The sequence below is a fragment of the Cryptomeria japonica genome, chromosome 2 (genome assembly GCF_030272615.1).
Source record: "Cryptomeria japonica chromosome 2, Sugi_1.0, whole genome shotgun sequence".
In the NCBI taxonomy this organism is placed as follows: Eukaryota; Viridiplantae; Streptophyta; class Pinopsida; order Cupressales; family Cupressaceae; genus Cryptomeria; species Cryptomeria japonica.
In genome coordinates this window covers 202,998,436-203,021,775 of record NC_081406.1, presented here as the reverse complement: position 1 = coordinate 203,021,775, position 23,340 = coordinate 202,998,436, and the positions used below count along the sequence as shown (strand labels likewise).

Sequence of the window (23,340 nt, the reverse complement as noted above, 5' to 3'; positions counted from 1 at the left end):
TAAATTAGAAGTTTTTTTTAATTCTAGATTTAAAAAATAATTGTTTTTACATTTAATAAATAATAATAATAATAATAAAAGAAAGTTGCTTTTTAATTTAGATTTGTTTCTTTAATATATATATATATATATATATATATATATATATATATATATATATATAATAGTAGTAGAAAGTTTCTTTTTAATTTAATTTTAGTCTTTAAATTATCTCTTATATCTAGTCATTATAAATAATTTTAATAGAAAGTTGCTTTTTAATTTAGATTTTAGTCTTTAACTTATTTTTAAATTATCCATTATCTAGTCATTAAAATTACACGAAAAAATAGATGGATGGATGTCACTCTAGTGTTACGCGTAATAATAATTTTAAATAAATATAATTTTAATTTTTATTAATATAAATATTTTAATAATTTTTTAAATTAATTTTTAATTATACATTTATTATTATTATTATTTTATATTATTATTTTTTCTTATTTCATTATCTTAGTCATTCATAATTTTTTCATATTTAAAGAGGATGTTTTTCATAAAAAATAATTTAAAATGAAATAATTCTTTAACTTTCCATTGTTCTATTTTAGTTTTTTGTGGATAGATGTGTAATTGAACAATTTATTTCCTAATGTGTCTTCAAGTGAGATATGTGGTCACAATTCTAATTTTTGGGATCATATTATTTACCACATAAAGTCTATACTTTATGTTGCTACGAGTTGGCTATTAGCAACACAAACTATCTTTTTTGTGCTATTTAATGTCTTATTTTCTACTTTTTTTTTATCAGTAACAGGTTTAATATTTGTATTGCTTGAAAGGAGAATTACATGCATTCAACTGCTCTGCAACGTTCCACTATCTTAAGACTATATGGGGTCTCGCCCCTACAAAACTCAAAATGAACCCTGAGACAGAAAACCACACTAGCTATGCCTACCACTAAGGCTACATTCCTTACATCAGTGAAAAACCACAAAAAAAAACCAACGACCTACTTAAGAAACCAACCTACCGGAACCAGCCAAGGGCCTCCTCACTAGGGAATTTGGGGATGGCATGACTGGGTCCTGCATGGGACTGCGCCATCCCAACACTTGTTGTGGTTCTCGGTCGTCCTCCACGCAACTCGCTGTGTTCCCCGATCTTCACACTCTTTCATGGTATTTGGTGACACACCAACGACCGCCCATCTTCACCAATCAGAGCCCGCGACTTCACCAGGGTTTGCTTGCCGCACAGTTTCGCTTGCTCTGTCAGTCCCATCTTCCTCACAAAGTCCAACAGATCCCGCCACCCTTTCCTTGCATCCTCCAGCTGGGTTTCAACCGGGCGAGAGGCCGACCACACCACCAGAGGCTGCACTACATCATTTCACCCGCCTAAGCGCCTCCACGACCCTTGCTCCATTCGCAAACCTACACCAATCTCCACACGTTCCACCAACTCCGCCAGGCCACCCGACCATTTTGGTCTAAGCACTAGAGACACCACCCACGTCACCTCCTCCCTTGAACTTCCCACCATCAGCGCCAGTGCCACAAACAGGGATAATACGTCCAAGTTAGTTCACGGGCGATAGTCAATGTCCAGGAATTCATCCCCAAACATCAAATGAACAACCATCCAGAATTCATCCTCATCCACCCTAAAAATATTCTTCAGGCGATGGCTTGAAATAGGGCCTCGAAAGGCAAGCATTTGGCCCAGAGTGAGCAGCGAGAAATTTGCTTCCATCGTTCCCCTGCCACACAACCAAGAAACAATGCTTGCAAGGGAAATTGCAACCCTCTTCACAGTGCCAAAAAATGAGGACCATAATGACACAACCTGCTGCCTCCCCATCCATTTATTACACTGCACACACCACCTCACACCACTCATCACCAATAGATCCAAAGTTCCATTCACTCTCATCATTGCACCTACGCCACCAATTTCTCAACTTCTTGTTGTTGCGGTGTACTCAAACCACGTGAGCCTTCCCCACCCCTCAACATGTATATCTAAAATGGTTCATGCATAGCTCTTCACAACTTCTCAGGTTCCCCTTTCATACTCAAAGCTCCTTCATGCAAACTCTAAGGGATCCAAATCCCTTAAGTCTTCAAAGAAATTAAAATGTTCAGCCAAGAAACCATTTGCACCTACGTTCGAGAGCACATCAACTTCTGCATTCACTTCCCTTAAAACATGCAATACTTTAAAATCCTCAAACCCATTCAGGAGGTTATGTATTCTTCTGATATGTTTATCTAGGTGCCAAGCATCCATCCTACCCCTAGTGATGCCATTCACCACTATCTGGGAGTCCCCTTCAAGGTGTAGTTTTTTCACCTCCAATTTTATTTCCATAAGAATTGCTTCAATTGTCGTCTGACACTCAACTTCATTGTTAGTGCCATCCACCAATCTCTTTGCTCCAAGTGCTAAAATACTACCTTTCTCATCTCGAGCAATGACCCCTACACCGGAGATCCCACGATTCCCCTTGGATGCCCTATAAAAGTTGTTTTTGATCCATCCCATGTCTGGCGACATCCACACATGACTTTTTCAATAGCTCTAGGAGGATAAGCCCTCAAAAGCCCATTAGCAAGCCTGAACTTGATCAAAGGCCAGCCCACCAGGATACTAGCATCAAACTAAGTGAAAGGGGTCTTCGCTAAATTTCCCTAGGAAGCAACATTAGAGACTAATTTTGAAATTGCCCTCTCCAATCTGATCAGAAATTGCTCCATAGGTTCTATTTTATCCTCAAAGAGTCATCGATTCCATTCTTTCCAAACTTCCCACAATACTGTTGATGGCATGACCTTCCAAATTGCAGCGAAAGTTGAAGAATTGTTCAAAACTAGCCACGATTCTAGCCAATCTCGCAGGTTCCCTGCCAACAGCCCCTTCCAACTCAGCGTCTGCAACCCAAATCGCCATGCTTCCTGGGCAAATTCGCATCTCAGAAGAAGATGATCCACATCTTCCTCCTCCTTACAAAGCACACAATGGAAGGGACCCACAAACCCCATTCTTTTAAGTCTATCCCCAGTCAAAATACGGTTGTTACCCACCAGCCATGAGAACGCACTTGCTTTGGGCAGACAAGCATTGTTCCAACATATCTTTGCTTCCCAATCTACCTTCCTGACATCTTCCTCCAACAAGGCGTACCCCATCTTGACAGAATAAATTCCACTCTTCGCACCACACCAAATGATTTCATCTTGCTCCCTGGAACCCATAACCTCTCTACTTTCTAGGATATTCCTTAATGTCCTTTGATCATCCTCCCCCAAATCCAAATTGCTAGGATCCTTCCAAGTCATCTTCTGTCCCAGATCGAATGAATCTGGGACCAGAAAATCCCTCACTTTGTCTCCCCATTGTTGGATGATCTTTTGAACAATCCACAGAGGAACCTCGACATCCAAGGATGGGCATCCGTCCCAAGAATCCTACCAAAAACTAGCCTTATGACCATCTCCTATTCGCCATGTCAGGTGATTGGTAACCAGGCTTCTACAATTCATTAGAAAGTTCCAAAGGGCAGATCCTCTAGTGGGATTTTTAACTGTGAGTATTCTCTTCCTATCTTCATTGTCCAGGTACTTGGCTTGAAGAATTCGTACCCATCTCTGCTCTGACCTACTATACATCTGCCACACCAACTTCACCCCCATAGCTTCATTGATTAACTTCCAGTCATGGAGCCCCGCACCCTTTCAGTTTACAAACTCTATCCCAAGCCATGAAAGGAATTTTGTCTTGATCCTAGTTACCGTTCCATAGGAATTTCCTCATTTTCTGTTGAATGTTCTTGATGATCATACTTGGAAGTTTGAAGCAAGCTATGGAGAAAATTGGCATTACCGAGATTATTGATTTCAACATTAAAATACGACCGGCTAACATGAGCCATTTACTTTTCCAACCCTCCATTTTTTCTTTACAACCATTAATTAGCCCTTTCCAAATCTATGTCTTACCAGCTCCAACAAAGAGCGGCATACCAAGAAACTTCCCTGGGAGCTGTCCAATTTTGATGCCAAAGAGTCTGGCAATGGCCCTCTGAGTGCCCACCTCTGTGTGAAAAAAGAATATCTCTGAATTTTGCCAATTGACCTCCTGTCCAGTGGCCCAACTATATCTATCAAGAACTTGTTTCATCATCGTTTCTTCTTGCATGGAAGCCACACCAAAAAGGCAAGTATCATCAACAAACTGAGAATGTGTAGTCGGTTCCACCCCTCTAGCTATCTCAATGCCTTTCCACATCCCTTGAGATCGCTTTCTTGCAATCAATCGGCCTAAAACTCCTGCCAACAAGATGAATAGAAAGGGGGAGATGGGATCCCCCTAGCGAATACCCCGCGAGGTAGGAAAAAAACCTTGGGGGTTGCCATTAACTATTACCGAAACATTGAACTGCATAATCATACTAGAAATCCACTTAATCCAACATTTACTGAAACCAAACTTAGCAAGCATAACCAATAGAGAGGACCTGTCAACTCTGTCATAGGCTTTCCGGATGTCGAGATTCAACATCATTCTTCTCTATCTGCTCTTCATAGCCGTGCGTATCGCCTCATGAGCCACAATAATCCCATCAACAATGTTCCTCCTCGGGGTGAAGCCGTTTGGTTCACAAGATATAAGTTTTTCTAGGATCAATTTGAGTCTATTAGCAACAACTTTTGAAATGATTTTGTAAATAGTATTGCACAGCGAGATCGGTCGGAATTCCTCAAAGCCCACCTGTTTATCTTTCTTTGGGATAAGCACCACCATAGTACTATTGAATTCTTTCAGGATAAATCCCCTAGTCTTGGACTCTTCAACCACCGCCAGCAACTCACCGCCTAACAAATCCCAAACATACTGGTAAAAGAAAGCTTGAAAGTTGTCCGGGCCCAACGCTTTCTCCCCACCAAGACCAAAAATAGCTGCTTTCAATTCCTTCAGAGAGACTGGCTCCTTAAACATCCGATTGTCCTCCCTAGTAACTAATTGTGGGATCACAGCCAAAAACTCCTCTTTCACTCTGACCTGATCAATCCCGCTCTTGTTCCATAAATTTCCAAAAAATCAACAGCCACTTGGTTAATCCTATCATAATCATCCGTCAAAGATCCATCCTTCAGACGCAGAGATAAAATTCTATTAAGGCTTCTCTTAGCCTTCACAAAACTGTGGAAGAATTTTGTATTTCTGTCTCCTGCTCTAATCCAATCGTGCGATTTTTGCCTCCAAAAAATCTCTTCCCTTTGCAATACTTCCCCATATCTACTGAGAAGGTCTTTCTCCATGAGGTAGTCCACCTCATCCATTCCCTCTGCTAAGACTTTCAAATTTAGAGCCCCCAACTCTCCTTCAATCTTTCGTTTCTCTTCAAGGATATTTCCAAATACAGTCATGTTCCAGCTTTTCAGTTTCTGTTTGACATAGCTTAACTTCTTAAAGAACTAAAAAGACAAGAAACCTTCAACCACAGGGGCCTCCTTCCACCATTGAATAACTTGATCTCTAAAGCCCTTCTCCCTTAACCACATCTTTTCCACCTTAAAATGGCATCTGAGCGGAACTCCATCCTTCTGCAAAACTAGTGAGACCGACAAATTATCCGAGCCAGAGATTGCCAAAACTTTCACCTCAAAAACAAGGGGAGCCAGGTTCCATTTGTTAGGAATGCCAAATATACTGAGAGTGGGGGGTGAATCAGTATCTAATCGGTTAATGGATTTTCTAAACTTATTAAATGAATTGTATGCCAAAACAGTGTACCGGTAAACCAGAGATAATGCAGTAATAAGATCAGTAAACACAACATAGAAAGCCCACCATAACACAATATTTTTAACGAGGAAACCCGGTGTGGGAAAAACCTTGATAGGATTTGTGACCCACAATATTCGCTCACTAGCTAGTAAGTGAATATTACTTACAAATGTGGTGCCTGCACATGCAGGAAGGCTCACTACTCAAATACAAAAGGGAAGTCCCAATGACTTACAAAAATGGATTATGTAAATCCAATATCATGTATTGCTTCGGTTCAGCATCTTCTATGCCAAGTTCAATACCGATTTAAGCTCATACAACTTCCATAAACCTTATTCCAAAATCTGCCTTAATATTCACACCTGCCTATTACATTCCATATATGCTTTTATAAATGATTTACAAGATCTCATACTTATATGAGTACTATTACAATTCGCCTTGTCGGCTTTACAAAAAGATTTTACAATTAAATACAAAATATAGTAAACAAAATCCTATCAGCTGGGGTGCCGGTAAACATCTTTGTCGGTGCTAGTGCCGGTGCTTGTGTCTGTGCCGATGCCTGTGCCTATGCCGGTGCCACAGGATTGTAAGGTTGCCTTCAATGACAATACCTTCAATCACCTACAATTTTTCATTGGAGTGTGCATTTGCCAACACCATTCCCCTGCCAAAAAGAACCTATCTAGTTTATCTGCTATGTTGGAGAAACCCCAACGCCTATTAGTCCATGTGAAGTTCCCACCTTTAGCAGCCACTTCAAACAAAGCATTAGAATCCACAAAGATCTGAAAATCTATTTGGATCCTGCATATCCTTCTCACCCCTCCTCGCTTGTCTGAGTGGGAAAGGGTGGCATTGAAATCCCTCATTACAATTGTTATGGCCGACCTAATATCCTCTAGAATCTTGGTAATTTCCTCCCAGAGCTGGCACTTATCTGATGTTTTAATAGGGCCATAAACACTGATTAAGAAACCTGAGAAATTAATAGTCCGTGAGCTTACCTTTGCCAACTGCCAGTATCTAGAGCTTGAGACTGTGGGGGTTCCATAAGATTCCCAGGCCACCTGAAGCCCCCTCCGCATTGACAAAAAAATAGACCACCTTTGTCTAACACCAAGTATCCTAGCCGCCTCTTCACTACCTAACTTTGTTTCCTGAATGCAAATTACCTCTGGTTTCGCCTAATCAAATCCTCTTTTTATCATGGGACGCTTGTCAGGGGCATTGCAACCCCTGACATTCCATGTTAGGAATTTCATTGTTGCCCAGGAGAGAACAGGTCTCTCCCTGATCTAAGAAGTCTGGTATGTCCCTTCATATTGCCTGCTTCCTCTAGCAACTTTTGTCGATTTTTCCTTCCCCTCATACTCCCTTTAGTCGCCTTATTGGGCTTTGATTTGGTTTGTTTGATGGTCCTTGTGTCCATCTCCCCTACCTTTGCTGACAACCCCAACGAATCATCACTCAAATCATCTTCATCTCCAGATTCCATCTCCATGGATTTCTCATTATCCTCTTGACCAGGGAGATATGAATATCTTTGAACCTGCCCGCCCTTAACTCTTCAAACTCTACAACAGAGTCAGAAATCAGGGTCACCGGTAGTCTCCCCATGATTCCAGCCAAAGGTACCTCCCTTCCAGTCCTAAGGGGAGGACGGGGGAGGAAAAGGAAATCCCACACCGCCTACCCCAGCCAAAGGTTTAAAAACTGGGTCCAAAACTAATATCGAACCAATCGTTGGAATGAGACCGCCTCTAAGTACTTCTCCACTTGTTGAAACCGCGTGGGTCTCCCCATCATATCCTGCTAGGAGCAATCTTTGTGTCGATGCAGCCTCCCATTCAACACCTTTCAGATTTACGACATCTAAACTTACGACAAAAACAATGACCAGGGATTGGTCAACCAACTTAGTCTCCATTGCATCTTTGGTGACATCCGTGGACACTATCAATTGATCCCTTCCTAAATCACATTTTAGGCTTGTCGCGCCCGAACAAACAACAGAATCGATGGCAGGAGTTGATTCTGTGAGCATGACATCCGACACAACCTTTGCAGATTTCGTTGATGCTACCAACTGGTCCTCCAGTGCTTTGTCAACCCTGCCTTTTCCTTTCTGACCTGCCATACATTCAGATTCCTCATGCCCCCACTCTTTACAGGACTTACATTTCACCATGATCTCTTCAACTTCTATCTCTTACCGCCAGAATCCTTCCGGGGAGCGGATTTCAATGGCCTTGGGGAGCAAGGGGTGCGGTTTCCACAATATGCAGATCCGAGCATACATGCATGAGTCCAGTTTATCAATGACTTCATATGATTTGATGAATCTCCCTAGCTTGTCACAGATTATCTTGAAAACTTCCTCCTTCCAATACTCATGCGGTAAGTTGTACAACCTAATCCATACTGGGATTTCCTCAATGGAGGCTTGTCGGGGGTCAAAGTTGGGGATCCAATCTTTAATGTAGAACCCTACTCCCTTCATCATGAAAGACCCATTACACATGATTCTAGTTTTTTCCACTTCTGACCCAGCAATGATTAGGAAAAAGCTGTTAGTTAGGGTTTTGATCTCAAAATGGCTCCCGCATTCCTCATCAACCCATTTCCTTATCTTTGAAAAAGCAAGCCAATCTCCTCCCCACCTCATGAAGAAGGATCTAGCGCACAAAACTTCAACCAATTCCTTCCAAGCCTTTGAATCAATACAAATGCTAATGGTTCTCTTTTCCGTCGTCGTCGGTGCCTCCACAGTGATGGGTTTCTTGGTAGCTGCTGGTTTTTTCTTCCAAAACCGCTCCTCAGTCTGCTTTTTACTCCACTTAGGGAAGTTCAAAATCCTAGAATGGCCTCATTTATTCTTCTCTGGCTCAAAGGAAATGCAGGCATCGCCAAAAATGCCCCTATCCCCCCTTCTTTGATCTGAACCATACCGCTGGAACTAGTTAGCACGAGGTGGAAACCAAGGCCGATGGTTGTCCAGGCACCGTGAGCCATTCTCCAGCTCTCACGTTCAAAATCTGCCGCCACCTGCAAACCCTAACCTCCTTCTACGCTCCATCTTGGGGTTGTCTTATTTTCTAGTTTACTCAAACACATTTGATGCATTATCGTTTAATAATTTTTTTATAAGGTTAAATGATTATGGATATTTTGTGCATTTATTGATAGCATTTGTATTTATGGAAGGGTCCCAAATAAAATCATATTGATTTATTAAAAAAAATATTTAGATTAAAAATATCGAGAGATTATTATTCTAAAATTGAATTCTAATATTTAGAATTTATTAATTAAAAATATAAGAAGAGATGAATAAATTAAAAATATTTGGATTAGAAATACCAAGAGATTATTATTCTCTATTCAATTCTAATATTTAATATTTTTTAATTATAAAAAAAAGGAAGAGATGAATAAATTTGGCCTTCCACAATGGTTGTTTTTTAATTCATTTAAGCAAAGTCAATAATTTGTAGTGGAAGTGCTAAGAAATTGCCATTTTGTGTTGAAACTTGATTCTCGTTAAAATAAATTATCATATATAATGGCAAAATATAGAAGAAGAGAGTACAAAAAAAACACATTATGACATCATTAGATAGAAAAATCTATAGTGATCGCAAATTAAATAGTTCTCTCTTGATTCTCGTAAAAATAAATGATCATAGATAATGGCAAAATATAGAAGAAGAGAGTACAAAAGGTACATTACAACATCACTAGATAGAAAATCTATAGTGATCACAATTTAAATAGTTCTCTCTTAGGAATTTTATTCTAGTTGTCTTCCTTATCGTAAATTTACCTTGATGGTAATGTTTAGACAAATAATGTAGAGGATGAGCGATACGATAGTTCTTTGCGAGTTGGCTAGGGCATCCATGTCATAGGCATCCCTTTTTTTGGTCAATGTGTGGTGTGTGGGGTTGTTTGGGGAAATGGATACTGTGCGTAGGAGTTGCGAGTGGGGACAAGGTTTCTTTTATTAACTAGGGCGTGTGGATTTTGTATCTCTATTGCGATTGTGTTGGGTGGTAGCCTGGAGGCGTGGGGAGGCTTCGCGAGATTTTTTAACTATTGTGGTTGTGTTGGTTGGCGGTGGGAAGTCGTTGGGGGCTTGTGGAGATTTGTAAATGTTGTGATTATGTTTGGTGGTAGTCTAAAGGTGTGGGGGGATTGCTTTTTGTTGGTGGTGTCGATGGTGTCGTGTGAGTTTTTTTTTTGGTTTTTGTGAGGGGGGTATTAGGGGTTTGTGTTTTCTTCTTAAGGGATTGCATGGCTCTATTTAGTGGTTCAATTTTGCAATAGAGTCTCCCTTTCAAGGATATAGTGATTGAGGAATTTTTTCTCCTATCATGTAAGAACATTCTATCATGGGGTTGAATAATATTGATTTTGGGATAAATGCCTCTCAACATGGAGGTTTTTGTGTTATGAGAGTGAATGGGTGTCTTGCAAGAATTAAACATAGGCTCTTGCTTGTGATTAAACTCGTTATGATAGATGAGCTTGTTAATTATATGATAAATCATGCTTTGAAGTGCAAATTCATGGGTATTAGGGTTTCCCTTTCCTTTTTAGAATTGTGGGCTCATCGCACAGGGAACCTTGAGGGTGAAATAAAGGTGATGTTGGCAAATATGGCTTTTGAAGGAGGGCCTTATTTTTATAGTCAAGTTGGGCTTTTCATTAAGCCGCAATATGTTAGGTTTAACCCTGTAGAGGAATTGCTATCAAGGGTACCTTTTTGAGTGCAACTTCCATGGTTTTTGTTGGAGTTCTGAAGGTGTGACATTTTTCATTCAATTGCTTTATTGCTTTGTAAACCTATGGATCTATCACAAAAAAACTATGAACAAAAGGGTAATTACTTATACCCATGTTTGTATTGAAATTGATCTAAGCAAGCCTTTACCAAATTTTATGGAAATTCAACTAGGATCCACTTCTTTGATCCAACAACTAGACTATGAAACTCTTCCTTTTAGATGTCAAATCTAACATGAATATGGTCATTTACAAAGAATGTGTCCCAAATATAACTTTGCGGGGTCTTCAAGCCAAGGATCGTCTCACCCACCACCCAAGCAGGACAAAGGAAAAGCTCCCATGGTGGGGGATAAAGAGGGTTTCATCTCGGTTAAAACTTGTCGTAAGGGAAGATGACATAAGATAACTCTAAAAGATAGGTATTTTGTTGAGATATTTAACAGATTTGATGCTTTGGATGACTTAGATCAGTTTGATGAGGCCATTACAGCTTTGCCTACTAGCCAGGTACTTATGGGGACAAGCCAAATGGATGGTGATAAGGACAATATTATTCTTTTTAGTTTATAGGAGGGAGGTTTAGATTCTCAAGTGGATATATATATCCCCTTGTTGACCTATGGTGAGTTGGGGACAAGTGGATGCAAGGAAGCGAAATATTGTCCAAGTTTCAATAGTTTAGCAACTAATTTAGAGAAAGATTCTCGGGATATTGGCTAATGTAAGGGAACCTTATCTATATTGGGAATACAACAAAAAGTTATTAAAAAGGGTTCTCTTGAGAAGCCTCCTAAGGTGGTTAGGAAGAAAGATCAAGAAAAGGTGAAGTTAATCAGTGAGACTTTAGCTGAGTTTGGCTCCATGAAGACCATTGATTCTCATTTTTCTCAATCTTAAAAATGATTTTCCTATCATGAAATGTAAAGGGATTGAATAACATCATTAGACAAAAGGCTATTCAAGAGTTGATTGGATCTCATTCTCTTGATGTGGTCTTTATTCAATAAACTAAGTTATCAATTGATGGTATGATAAATAAGGTGTTCGAAATTTAAGCTCAAATTTATTGTCAATGCATTGGGGCAAAGGGAAATTCAGGGGTATGGCTTGCTTTTGGGATCCATGTAAGCTTGTCCCACTTTGGTGGATATATAGTAGGTCTTTTATCTCTATGGTTGCTGCAAGTTGTGAATTTGGTGACTCTCCTCTTCACTAATGTTTATGCTCCAACTAATTTTTTGAGAAAATATTTTATTTGGTCTCAATGCCAGATATGTTTTCTCTCTTGCCCCTTTGTTCTCTTGGAACTTGGTAGGATATTTTAATGTAGTTGCTAGTTGGGATGAGAGAAGGGGAGGTAATATCAATATTGAGTTCTTGAAGGTAGTTGATGTTAATCCTACCAATGGCTTATTCACTTGGAATAATAGAAGATGTGGAAAGTAGGCTATTGAAAAGAGATTGGGTAGATTTTTGTTCTCTTGTTACTGGATGAGTGATAATTGGGTGAGTAGCTCTGAGATTTCAAATTGGAAAGGATCTGACCATTTGCCAATCAAGTTTACTGCTACTCATTTTTGGGTCTAAAAAAATCCATCCTTTAAGTTTCAGCTTATGTGGCTTCAGGGCTTTTCACTTCAAGACCTTGTGCGAAACTAGTGGCATGAGGGGATGCCTACTTATGGTATTGCAATGTACTCCTTTGTCAAGCAAATGTAATTTGTCAAGTATAAGATTAAAAGGTAGAATAGGTTGTGTTTTGGTAACATGTTCTCAACAAAGGTGAATGACCAATCTCGAGTAGATGTCATAACTCGCCACTCAAAGATCAAGGTTTATCAAAGGATTTGTATAGAAAGAAACCTATTGTAATGATGGAATTGGAGGAATGGGAACTCCAAGAGGAGATTTACTAGAAGCAAAAGTTGCAAATATCAATCTAGGAGCAAAGTTGAATATCCGACCAACTGAGAGGGGGAGTGAATTAGTTGACAATAAAATTTTCTTCTAATTTTAATTCACAGATCTAGAGTAATTAATAGAATTAACAAAATATAAAAGCACATGCATGAAATAGATTAGACACAAGAAACACTAGGATTTACGTGGAAAACCCAAGAAGGGAAAAACCACAGAGAATGCTAATTCTCAATATATAAACACCGGTTAAGGTGACACTGGTAAAGGTGATTTTTACAAAGGATGGCTCATTGTCAAAGTGCTCATTGCAGGTGGGCTCACTACCCTGAAAGGCTCAGTGCCAAGGTGCTCACTGTTGGTGGGCTCACTACCCTGAAAGGTTCATTGCCAAAGAAGAAAGAAAGATAAAGAGAATCCACCACAAAAAAAAAATAGTTTGCACTATCGGAACTTCTTTCGGTAACAATCCGCAACACTATACTCACACAACTACTGGATTTCTTCAATCTTGCATGTCTTCAACACAAAAACTATTACTCAACTCATGAAATCACATTCCTATATATACTATCTCCAAAAAACATAATTCTCAATGTTGGCTAAGGGAAAGATCTAAAATAGGTCTCCACTAAACATTCTGGTGGTGGGAAAGAATGAGAAGTAGACCATATTACATCGTTCCTCATCTAACATATCAACATGCTACATACATCACCAAGGCTAGGCTCGAAACTCATCTGCATGTTATACAATATCCGGTCGAAAACCTCGAGCTCCGGATCAATCCAAACCCAAAGATAATACTAAGAAACATCTTCCGAGATACCAAACTCATCCGGTAAAATTGGGAAACCTCCAAGAATACAACATACCTTAATCAAACACTTCTTCTCATCATACCATATCTGAACCTAATTTGGACCAAAGGATTTAACATCAATGACAACACATAATGTAATGATAATAAGAAAAAGATAAGCTTTAGAACCCCCCTTGTTAGACACACCATCTACATGCATCTATTTTTAAAAAGGAGGGGCAATGACCCCCAACTTATGTCAAAGATATTCAAATGTATCTTTTACCAATGCCTTAACTTAAAGATATTTGTAATCATTATTTATTAGGTACATAGTCCAATCTGACTTCCTCCTTTGCAACATTCTCTCTTAAGAAATGATATTGGATTGCAATATGATTAGTCCTTGAATGCATTATTGGATTCTTTGAAATGTTAATAGAACTTGTATTATCACATAAAATAGGAATCGCTTCATATACACTACCTTGATATCTTTTAGATTTTGTTTCATCCACATGACATGAGTGTACTGTAGTGTATTTAGTCCCTGCAAAAAAGAAGTGCAACCAGTTGCACTTCTTCTGTTAGCTGCACACCCGACCTGATCAACATTTGTATGTTCTTTCAGTGTGAAATCATCATCCTTTTTATGCCATAACCCATAATTTAGAGTCCCTTTCAAATATCTAAATATCCTCTTCACTATTCAATCATGTTATTGATTTTAAAAGACTCTCCTAATATCTAGCCACCAATCAAACAACCTTCATAATATTCGGTCTGGAAGAAGTCAAATACAATAATCCTCTAATTATCGATCTATACCTTTTCTGATCAACATATGAGATCCATCATCCTTGTTTAGCTTACAATGAGTAGCCACAGGAGTTGCAACTAGTTTAGAATTCTCCATCTCAAACTTCTTCAACATCTCCTTGATATACTTGGTCTAAGAAATAATAATTCCCTATTCTGATTGAGTGACTTGAAAACCAAGGAAAAGTGATAGCTAATCTATCATAGACATCTCAAATTACTTCTGCATCTATTTTGTGAACTTCCTACATATATTATCATCTCCTTTAAATATGATATCATCAACATACACAAAACAAGCAATAGTCTCTCACCTTCAATTTCAAAGTAAATATTATTATCTATAGTACCTTTTCTGAAATTCTACTGCAACAAGTATCTATGCAACCTTGCAAACCAAGCTCTAGGAGTTTTCTTTAGTCCATACAATATCTTCTTCAATCTGAAAATTATATTCAGATCTTTTGATAGTTTGAACCCATCCAACTATTCAATGTAGACCTCTTCCTCAAGTTCTCCATTTAAGAAAGTTGACTTAACAACCATCTTTATATAATAATTGTTTTAAATATTTTCCTTTAGTAATAACATTCACCATACGTACTGGATCGGTGAGCACTCCTTATTAGAGATTACCTTTAATTTTTCGTAGTAATGTATAAAGGTCCATCAACTGCATCAATAATCTCTTGATTCGAAGGTGATATGAGGGTCAGGTTTAGGCTTAGGTTGCTCAATAAGGTTCACAACATCGTTGGCTTCTAAGCATATATCATATGGAGTCATGTAATCAGGTTTCGTAGGCTCAACAACATTGGTAGAATGAGAAGGCAAAGGATTGGTGAATATTTGCAACCTTTGATTAGGAGGTTCCATTGATTTATTTCCTATATCATTCACGCCCTCCACGATTATAGTGTTGGAATCAATGAGATTTTAGATCACATGCTTCAATTTATATCACTTCTCAGTATGATGGCCAACTTGACAATGGTATTGACAAAATGATTTGGGATTGAAGGAAGCTAGCAAAGGCTTAGAGGTATCTATAGGTTTGATGGGAGGAAGCTTCATCACATTAGCAAAAAAAGTAAGCATGTTACTATGTAATGATTCAGAAAGAGGAGTAAAATTATGTCGTTTAAAGATTGATGATAAAGGGACCACACTTGATGTTGTAGCTCCCTCTTGTGTATCCATATGATTGGAATAATTGTTATTGATCTTGATGAAATTCTTGTTTTATTTTTGAAACTTTAGAAAGGATTGATGTTGATTTTCTTCATTCTTATCAACTGGAGCCATTGATGCAGGTGATTAAAATTGACTCACTTGAATCCGATAATTATGAAGCACTTTGCATAAGTGTGTGAAAGAAGCATAATCAAAAAACAAAATATTACCTCTAATATCATTTTGCAAATTATTCATAAAAATTATTTGAACATCACTATCAAGCACATGATAAGCAATTTGTGAATACATTTGTTTGTATCTACCAATGAAATTAGTCACTTTTTCTTCAACTTCTTGTTTACAGTGCATCAAATTAGTTAAATTAATTTGATGACCAATATTGTTTTGAAAATGTTGTACAAATGCAATAGACAATTTATGAAAAGAATCAATTGATTGTGGAGGAAAGAAACAAAACCATTGCAAATATTCATCTCTTAATGTATAGGTGAATAGTTTTACCATGGGTATATGATCATGAGAGAAGTCACTACACAAAGTTTAAAATATTTTCATGAGATTGGGGGTCACCTTTTCCATTGTATAACTCCAAATGGGGAACATCCATGTATTGTGGGATAAGAGTATGGACAATGTCATCTAAAAGTGGCCCAGTAGTATCTATTGTAGGAACAGTTGTTGTAAGGATGAAACACTTTGAGCTAAATTATTTATAGTGGCTTCACTGGATGAGTTGGAATTGGACATGCTAGTTTGTGATGGAGGTGTAACATTATGATAGGTGGGTAGAGATTTAGAATAGGAAGGTGGAACATTATGATATATGGGTTTATGAGATGGTTGGGAAACAAATGAAGGGCTAACAAAAGGAGGTATGTAGGAGTATTGATTGATAGGATTTACCCCATGACTAACATGTGTCATTAACAATTTGTGTAGAGGTATCCATGATGCAAGATGTATATGTAGGCACATTAGGCAAATATGTAGGAATGTAATGCTCATCTTGATTTTTAGAATTTGAAAAAATAAGTACTTCGACATGACTTTTTATTGGCATAACATTACTATCCCCAATATGAGAAATACTATGCAACACATTCACACCTTGTTCGTCACTTTAAATCACTCTCCTCAACCAAAATCAAGGGGACTGCCTCACTATTCAAGTGTTCTTGACCCATCTATTGTTGAATCCTATCCAACTCATAGTCAAGCTTCTCCAATTGATCAGTAGTCACTTGAGTTAAAGATTCATCCTTCTCATGAGAATCACGAGGGGAGTGGTTCTCCACAATGTTAGGTATGTCAACCCAAACTCAATACCCATTTGGGAAGCCATAAGTCTATAAATTCTCATTGGGATGTTGGATGTGGGACAAAGGGTAATGAAACTCATACACAAAGAGGGTAAAGCTAATGAAATAGATTTATACCCATAATGCCTCTCATGCAAGCAAAATAAATGATTAAACAATATAATTTCCCAATAGAGTGATTGATTAACCAATTAATTAAAGAAAATGTACCATATAAATTCAATAGATTTGAACAATAAATGCTTCTAAATATGAAAATAATATGCAATAATGATCAGATCTAAACATATAATTCATACATTATGCAACCCACAAGTCAATTTCATCAAAATTATTTAAGGTTTTTACGAATTAGACCTCTAAATTTATGTAATTCAAGTGCATAAATGATATATTTCAGAAATTATTGCAAATATAAATTAATAAAATGTATACAAACTAGATCTAAAATTAAAAATCAAAATTTAATGCAAGGACTATGTCAAGTTCACCAAAAATGTAATGTGTGGAAATAGGATTCACAAGTTTATGCATGCAAATTAGGAATAAAACCTATTTACAATAATTACATTTAGAAGAAGTTGGATTCAATTGGTCGAACCTCTAGAATTTGATGGAAGAGGGGCTGAGCATAAGGTTAATTTAGTACTCTTTAGGTTTAGTTGAAAATTAGCTATGAAAAAGATGTAAATCAAATACAAGAACTAGAGTTGATAATGGAAAATTGATAATGATCAGCATATATAAAAATTTCAGAGCAAACATGAAGGATAGAACTAGAAATGGTAGGTAGAGAGAAACTTATGGATAAAATTTGGACTTGAAAATTTGGAACAGTGATGCTAGGTGTCCTTATCCAAAACTGTTAGATGTAGACAGATGAAATATTTTTGAATTAGGATGTCAATTTGAGTATCATCCTAAAAATTCATTGGAAAAGTGTTAGACATTGTTCATCGATTGCTATTGTTTGGGGTTTTCTAGATCTTCATTGGGTCCTGTGTCTCAGTCTCCTCTTCCCAGATCTATAATTGTTGTCTTAAGATCTTGTCACCTACAAACACAAGAGGGAAAAATGTTATTAGGTTAATGGGGGTTTACATAGGTCAAACCATGAGTTTGGAATTAGCTGTATGATGAATTGAAATGAAATTGAAAGTGTTCGTTGAAAGAGAAGAGGCTAGATATGAAATAGGAATGTTGAATTGGAAATGATATACCTTTATGAATCTTGCTTTAAAGTCTTCATGAAAAGGTTGGTGTTTTCATGTAGAAATACATAGATGTCTTCATAAAAAATCGATCATGGATGCCATCTTAAATGCTTGAAATATAAATACTTGAACTCTCCTTCATTGGTCTAATGATGCTTGATTACTTGATCACTTGAATTTGAAAAAGTGTAATTGGAAACTTGTGGAGAGGTAATTGAGAGGTGTTTCAAATGAGGGGCTAAGACTTGCTTTTATACGTTGCCCCACAAAACATGATTGAAATTATGAAGAAGGGTGACATGGGAAACATATTCCTACTGGAAAATGTCCAGCCATTAGAGGATCCAATATTGGGCCCTTCTGATTTGGATAAGAGTGCTAAGAACCCCTGTCTAAGAGGACAAGGGCACTAGGCGCCCTTGTCTAGTCCATTTGAGTTGAACAAAGGACCAAAAAGAAGAGAAAGAAATGGGGATTGCAAATATGATGTTGGTATTAGTAAAATCAAGCAAAATTAGGGCATAGAAGGCAGAAATGCCCATCAAGCCCAAGAGTATAAAATTGTATGAGGATACAATTTATGATGCTACAGGTTTTAGGAGTCTTCTGTATCTGTTCTATGCAACAATAACAAGGAGAGTACTTCACATCATTTCTTTCAATGTTCTTTTGCCAAGGATATTTGTCATTTTTGGTGGGGAGCTTGGAAGCATTCTTGTGTTCATGCCAATTTTGTAGTTGAGTTATGGAAGAGTCTCAACAGACCCCTAGCTAAGACTTCCTTCCTTCATGTTGCTTGGGATATTGGCCCCTCTTATCATTTTGCAATTGTGGTTAGAAAGAAATCACAAGATTTTTTAGGATAAGAAGGTGTTGGGTGTGGCAAAGAGTTATTAGCGTGATTTAAGAAACCTTGATGGAGAAGTGTGATATTTCTATAGATGTGCATCTTGGTGACATGCCTATTATTCAAAGTTTAATATTTTTTGTGGCGATATGAGAGATACCCTTTTTAGGAGGAGTCAACATGCTAAGTGTCGACATAATAAAGAGAAGGTCCATTGTGAGTTGTCTCCTTTTCCCCAAGGTGTCCTTAAGATTTACACTAATTGTTCTTCTAGAGGAAATCTTGGGCATGTGGCAATTGGAGGTATTGGTAGGGATAGTTTGGGAAATGTGATTTTTCTCCTTTTTGTGTCTAAGGGGCAAAAAAATAACTTTATTGAGGCTTTTGTTCTCTTTGTGCTTGAAAGAGGACATGTTCTTGGTTGGTGCAACATTATTTATGAATCTGATTCTCATATTGTTATAGATATACTAAATAAGCAAAGCTTGTAGGATGCTTTCTGACATTTGTCTATGGTGGGTAGAAAGGTTCTTAGTTCTAGGGACTCTTTGGTGTTAGTTTCCTTTTTCTATGTTCGTCGAGAGTAGAATAAGCCAACTAAATTGTTTGGCTAAATAGGCTTCTGAGCAGTTGGATGGATGGAATGTTGGGGAGTGAGGTCAGTTGCCCTTAGATTGTGCTCAATCATTTGATAAGATTGTTATGGATGATGTGATAGGTTAGTTGTGACCCTTTTTGGGTTATCTTTTGGTTGGTGTTTCTTATTTTGTTCTCTTTGTTGGGTTGGTATGTCCTTTGTTTTGTTCTTCTCTTTTGATTCAATAATTTTTTACCCATATTTTAAAAATTAAATAAAAATTATCTTGATTTGATTGCCTATTCTTTTATTATATCCAACAATAGGAGATGATACAAAATTGCTACTAAATAAAACAAGTCCACATAATATTTGTATCTAATTGATTTCATTCCTTATGCTATAGCAACATCAGAAATTAATGTTGGCTAAAAAGATAGCTCATCTCATTCCTTTTTAGGTTAAGCTTGCACTATTTTCCATATTCTTAATATTTTAAATTGTCTTTCTTAAACATACTACATTCAAATTCATTATATTAAACTATCTATTTGTTACACATCTTTACTATAATATTATTTTATTTTGATGTAATATTATCAAAAGTGATGTAAAGCATGAGGTTTATTTTTATTTCTTATGAATTTAATCTCTTTCCTTTTGTAGGTTAAGACCATATTCCTTTATTTTTTTATTTCATAAAATTGAGAAATACTTAGGTAAACTATGTATTCATTATATGTTATCTTATTTTGATGATGTATGGTTAGGTATGATGTGAAATTTCTATTTCTTTCAATAAAATTATTTGTAATTTTATACTTTTCTTATTATTATTTTTGTTTTATCTTGAAGTTTCTTGCATATTATTTTATCTAAATGGGTTTTTTTAAAATCAATAATATATTAATTCATTTACATCAATTATAGAAAAAAAAGTGTCTACTATCGTCTTTACAAGTTTAATTGATTGTATACTACTTATTGTAATGAGGGATTCTATTACAATTGTAAAAAATCTCCATGTAAAATCACTTATATAATTCTTGAGACCATTGATACTTTTTTCTTATTGTTTAAGGTTCAATGTTCATATGACACCCAACTTTTTGGCAAAACCTTAAACAAAGACTTTTTTTTTGTTATACACTTTAATATAATGTGAATTATGTTTTGATTAATTAATTTTGTTCTTATTAAATACTTCATTTTTCCTACATAAATGATAGTTCTTTAACTATTGCCCAAAGTTATTATTGATACTATGAATCGTATCCATGGAGAAACAAGGGAATAAAATATCTTAATCATAATACTTGGAGTAGGCCATAACACTATATGATAAACAAAATTGAGGTATTTTTAAACTATTGCAACCTTCATTTCATGCTTAAAGAAATAGGTTAAAGTCTCTTACAAACCATAATAAAAATATCTTATTTTATATTGGAGGACCAAAAAATGAGATTGGTCTAATACAAATTTAACCTCTTAAATAGTGAGGTGGGATTAGAACAATCATAGTATATTGAGATAGAGTTATTGAGATAGAGTTTGCATTTCTAAAGCTTGCCTAGTTTAACTTAAGTTAGTGCAAATTATTTATATACTTGATTTGCTTGACATTATTTAGTAGTTGTTTGTAAAAACAATTAAAAGAAGTAGAGAGACATTACAAAAAAAATTGTAATAAAATATCAATTTTCTTATTTCCTATACTATACAATCTTATCAATTTCAAATCTACATCCTAGTCCTTAGTTACATATACAACAATGATGTTTCTCTAAGTCTAGCCTCCATCGCCCTCCTAATTGTTGTTCTCTCTCTTGTTTTTGTAGTTGTTTGTTCGTTGTCTAAATTATAGTTGTTTGAATGTATTATAGAGTAGAAAAAGACAGTTGTAAATGAAGTTCAAATCACAAAGTATATTGCATTTATTATCTTTGTTAACATTTGGACAATTGAAAATTGCCTCTTTATATGTTTAGAATAGTGCCTTCTATAATTGTTTAACTTATTTTTTAAGTAGATATTGTAAAAACTGAATATTTTTTTGAAATAATTTGTAATTTATGTTTTTCTTAATATGTTTTAAAACAATTAAAAGTAATTGAAATAAGACAAAAGATAAAATATGCAAACATGTGATATAACCTCAAACCCTCTTTTGTTACACTTCAACTTTGAAATAATACTATAAAGACTCCGCTAAAATAAGAAGAGATTTTAAATTATATTTTATTATAATTAAAAATTATTTAAAACATGTAAAGCTTAATAGATCAATTAGTTATAGGCCACCTAACAATTGTGTGATGAAATTTTTCGTGTGCACATTCTAAAGGTAATAAAGTTATAATTGTAAACACAAGTAATGCTCTAAGATATAGGGTATTGAGTAACTTCTTAAAAATAGCTTTTCTCTAGGCTTGTTGAAAAGCTATCAAACATGAATGCAACTAGCATGTCCAATTTATATATTCTTAATTTTCTAATAATGAATTTATGTTTCTTATAAACATCTTCATACAATTTGGGCTTGTTTAGTAGACATGTATGAGTATTAAAAATAAAGCACCATTCTTTGAATAAGAATAGAATATACTAATAAGTAAATAGTTAAAGATTTAGTTTAATATTATTTTTAACCCTCTTTTTTACTAACATATATTTTTGTTATTTTTTTACTAATAAATTTGTTTTTCATGTTTGGAAGTCTAATGAAAAGAATCTGGGGTCAAATAATTACTAGGTTTTGTTTTATAGATTTATTTTCTTTTATGGTTCAATATTTAAAAATTATAATAAATAGTAAGATTACAAATAAATGAATTAGAAATATATAGGTTTAATGTAAATCACCAAGTATTAATATGAAATATTTCTTTTAAGATATAGGTATTTATATAGTTATCTTTTTTGGTTGGTGCAGATCTAGTGGTAATATAAACATTATTGGTAAGATGGCAAATCTTCCAATGATAGAAGATGTTTCTAGCCTTGAAATCAAACCACATTCAGATTCAAGATTTTCTAGTTTTCAAAATGGAAATACTAATTGGCATGAGATTGGCTCAATTAGCCTTTCATGTGATGTTACGACAAAGGTGATGGAGGAAATTGATGAAAGTGAGAAAATAGCAGAGGCTGGTGATGATGGTGGAAGACGATCATTTAATAGCAAAACAAGGCTTGAAATTAATGGGAATATGATTGAGGTTGGATTGATGCCAAATGATGCTCTAATTTATTCTTTCCCACGTCGAGATTCTACATGGAGTGCGACTTCACTTGTAACACCACTGTCTTCTGATATTATTGCACTACCTTTGTCAAATCATCCTTCAATGGCAACAAAAGGAGGAGATGTGGATACAAGCGAACAACATCAACACCCACAAAAACAAGTTAGTTTCTAAGTATCCATTTCAATGTGGTATATCTGAAGCAATTTTTTTAAATACATCTTAACTTACCATATAATCATAAAAGGATGTGTGTATATATAATATTAGCTTAGATATTTCCTTTCAGTAATACTCTTGAAATATTTATCAACCATTCCACAACTTTTGAAAGAATAACAATATTTTTTGAATAGTAATGATATTATAAAATGGTTATTGTCACATGCTTTAATATGTTTATTAAGTTTAAAAGAAAACCATTCTCTATTAATTTAGTGTATTGTTAGTCCCTTTATGTTACAAAAACTTTCATGTGACTCATGTGCTACCATCCCTTAGTTTTTATTAGTAAAACAAGGCTTCTATTGGTACCCTTTCCCATTGAACACACAAATTATTAAAATTATTTTATAGGTTGAAGCCTAGAAAATAAAGTACCCAAAAGACATACACTGCTACTAAATTTAAAAATGAAGAAGTCTATAATGGATAATAAATGATAACCAAAGGGAAAAATGCTAAACACCATAAGAAACTATCTACCTAATCTTGATTCAACACATGAAGAAACTTAAAACCTAGGATCCATGTTGCACACATGTCTTCCTATGTCCTAACAACTATCACATGATCTTGATTTACAAAGGCACTAAAACTACT

The 23,340-nt window shown here is 35.9% G+C and overlaps 1 protein-coding gene across 1 annotated transcript in view; it reads left to right on the top strand.

Annotated features, from left to right (window-relative positions):
- Nucleotides 1-23,340, top strand: part of LOC131046319 (uncharacterized) — a 94,457-nt gene that overhangs the window by 2,012 nt on the left and 69,105 nt on the right. Inside the window, exon 4 of the mRNA XM_059213843.1 lies at nt 22,206-22,680. Coding sequence (XP_059069826.1) covers nt 22,237-22,680 — 444 coding nt within the window. The 5' untranslated portion in view covers nt 22,206-22,236. The remainder of the gene's footprint in view (nt 1-22,205; nt 22,681-23,340) is intronic.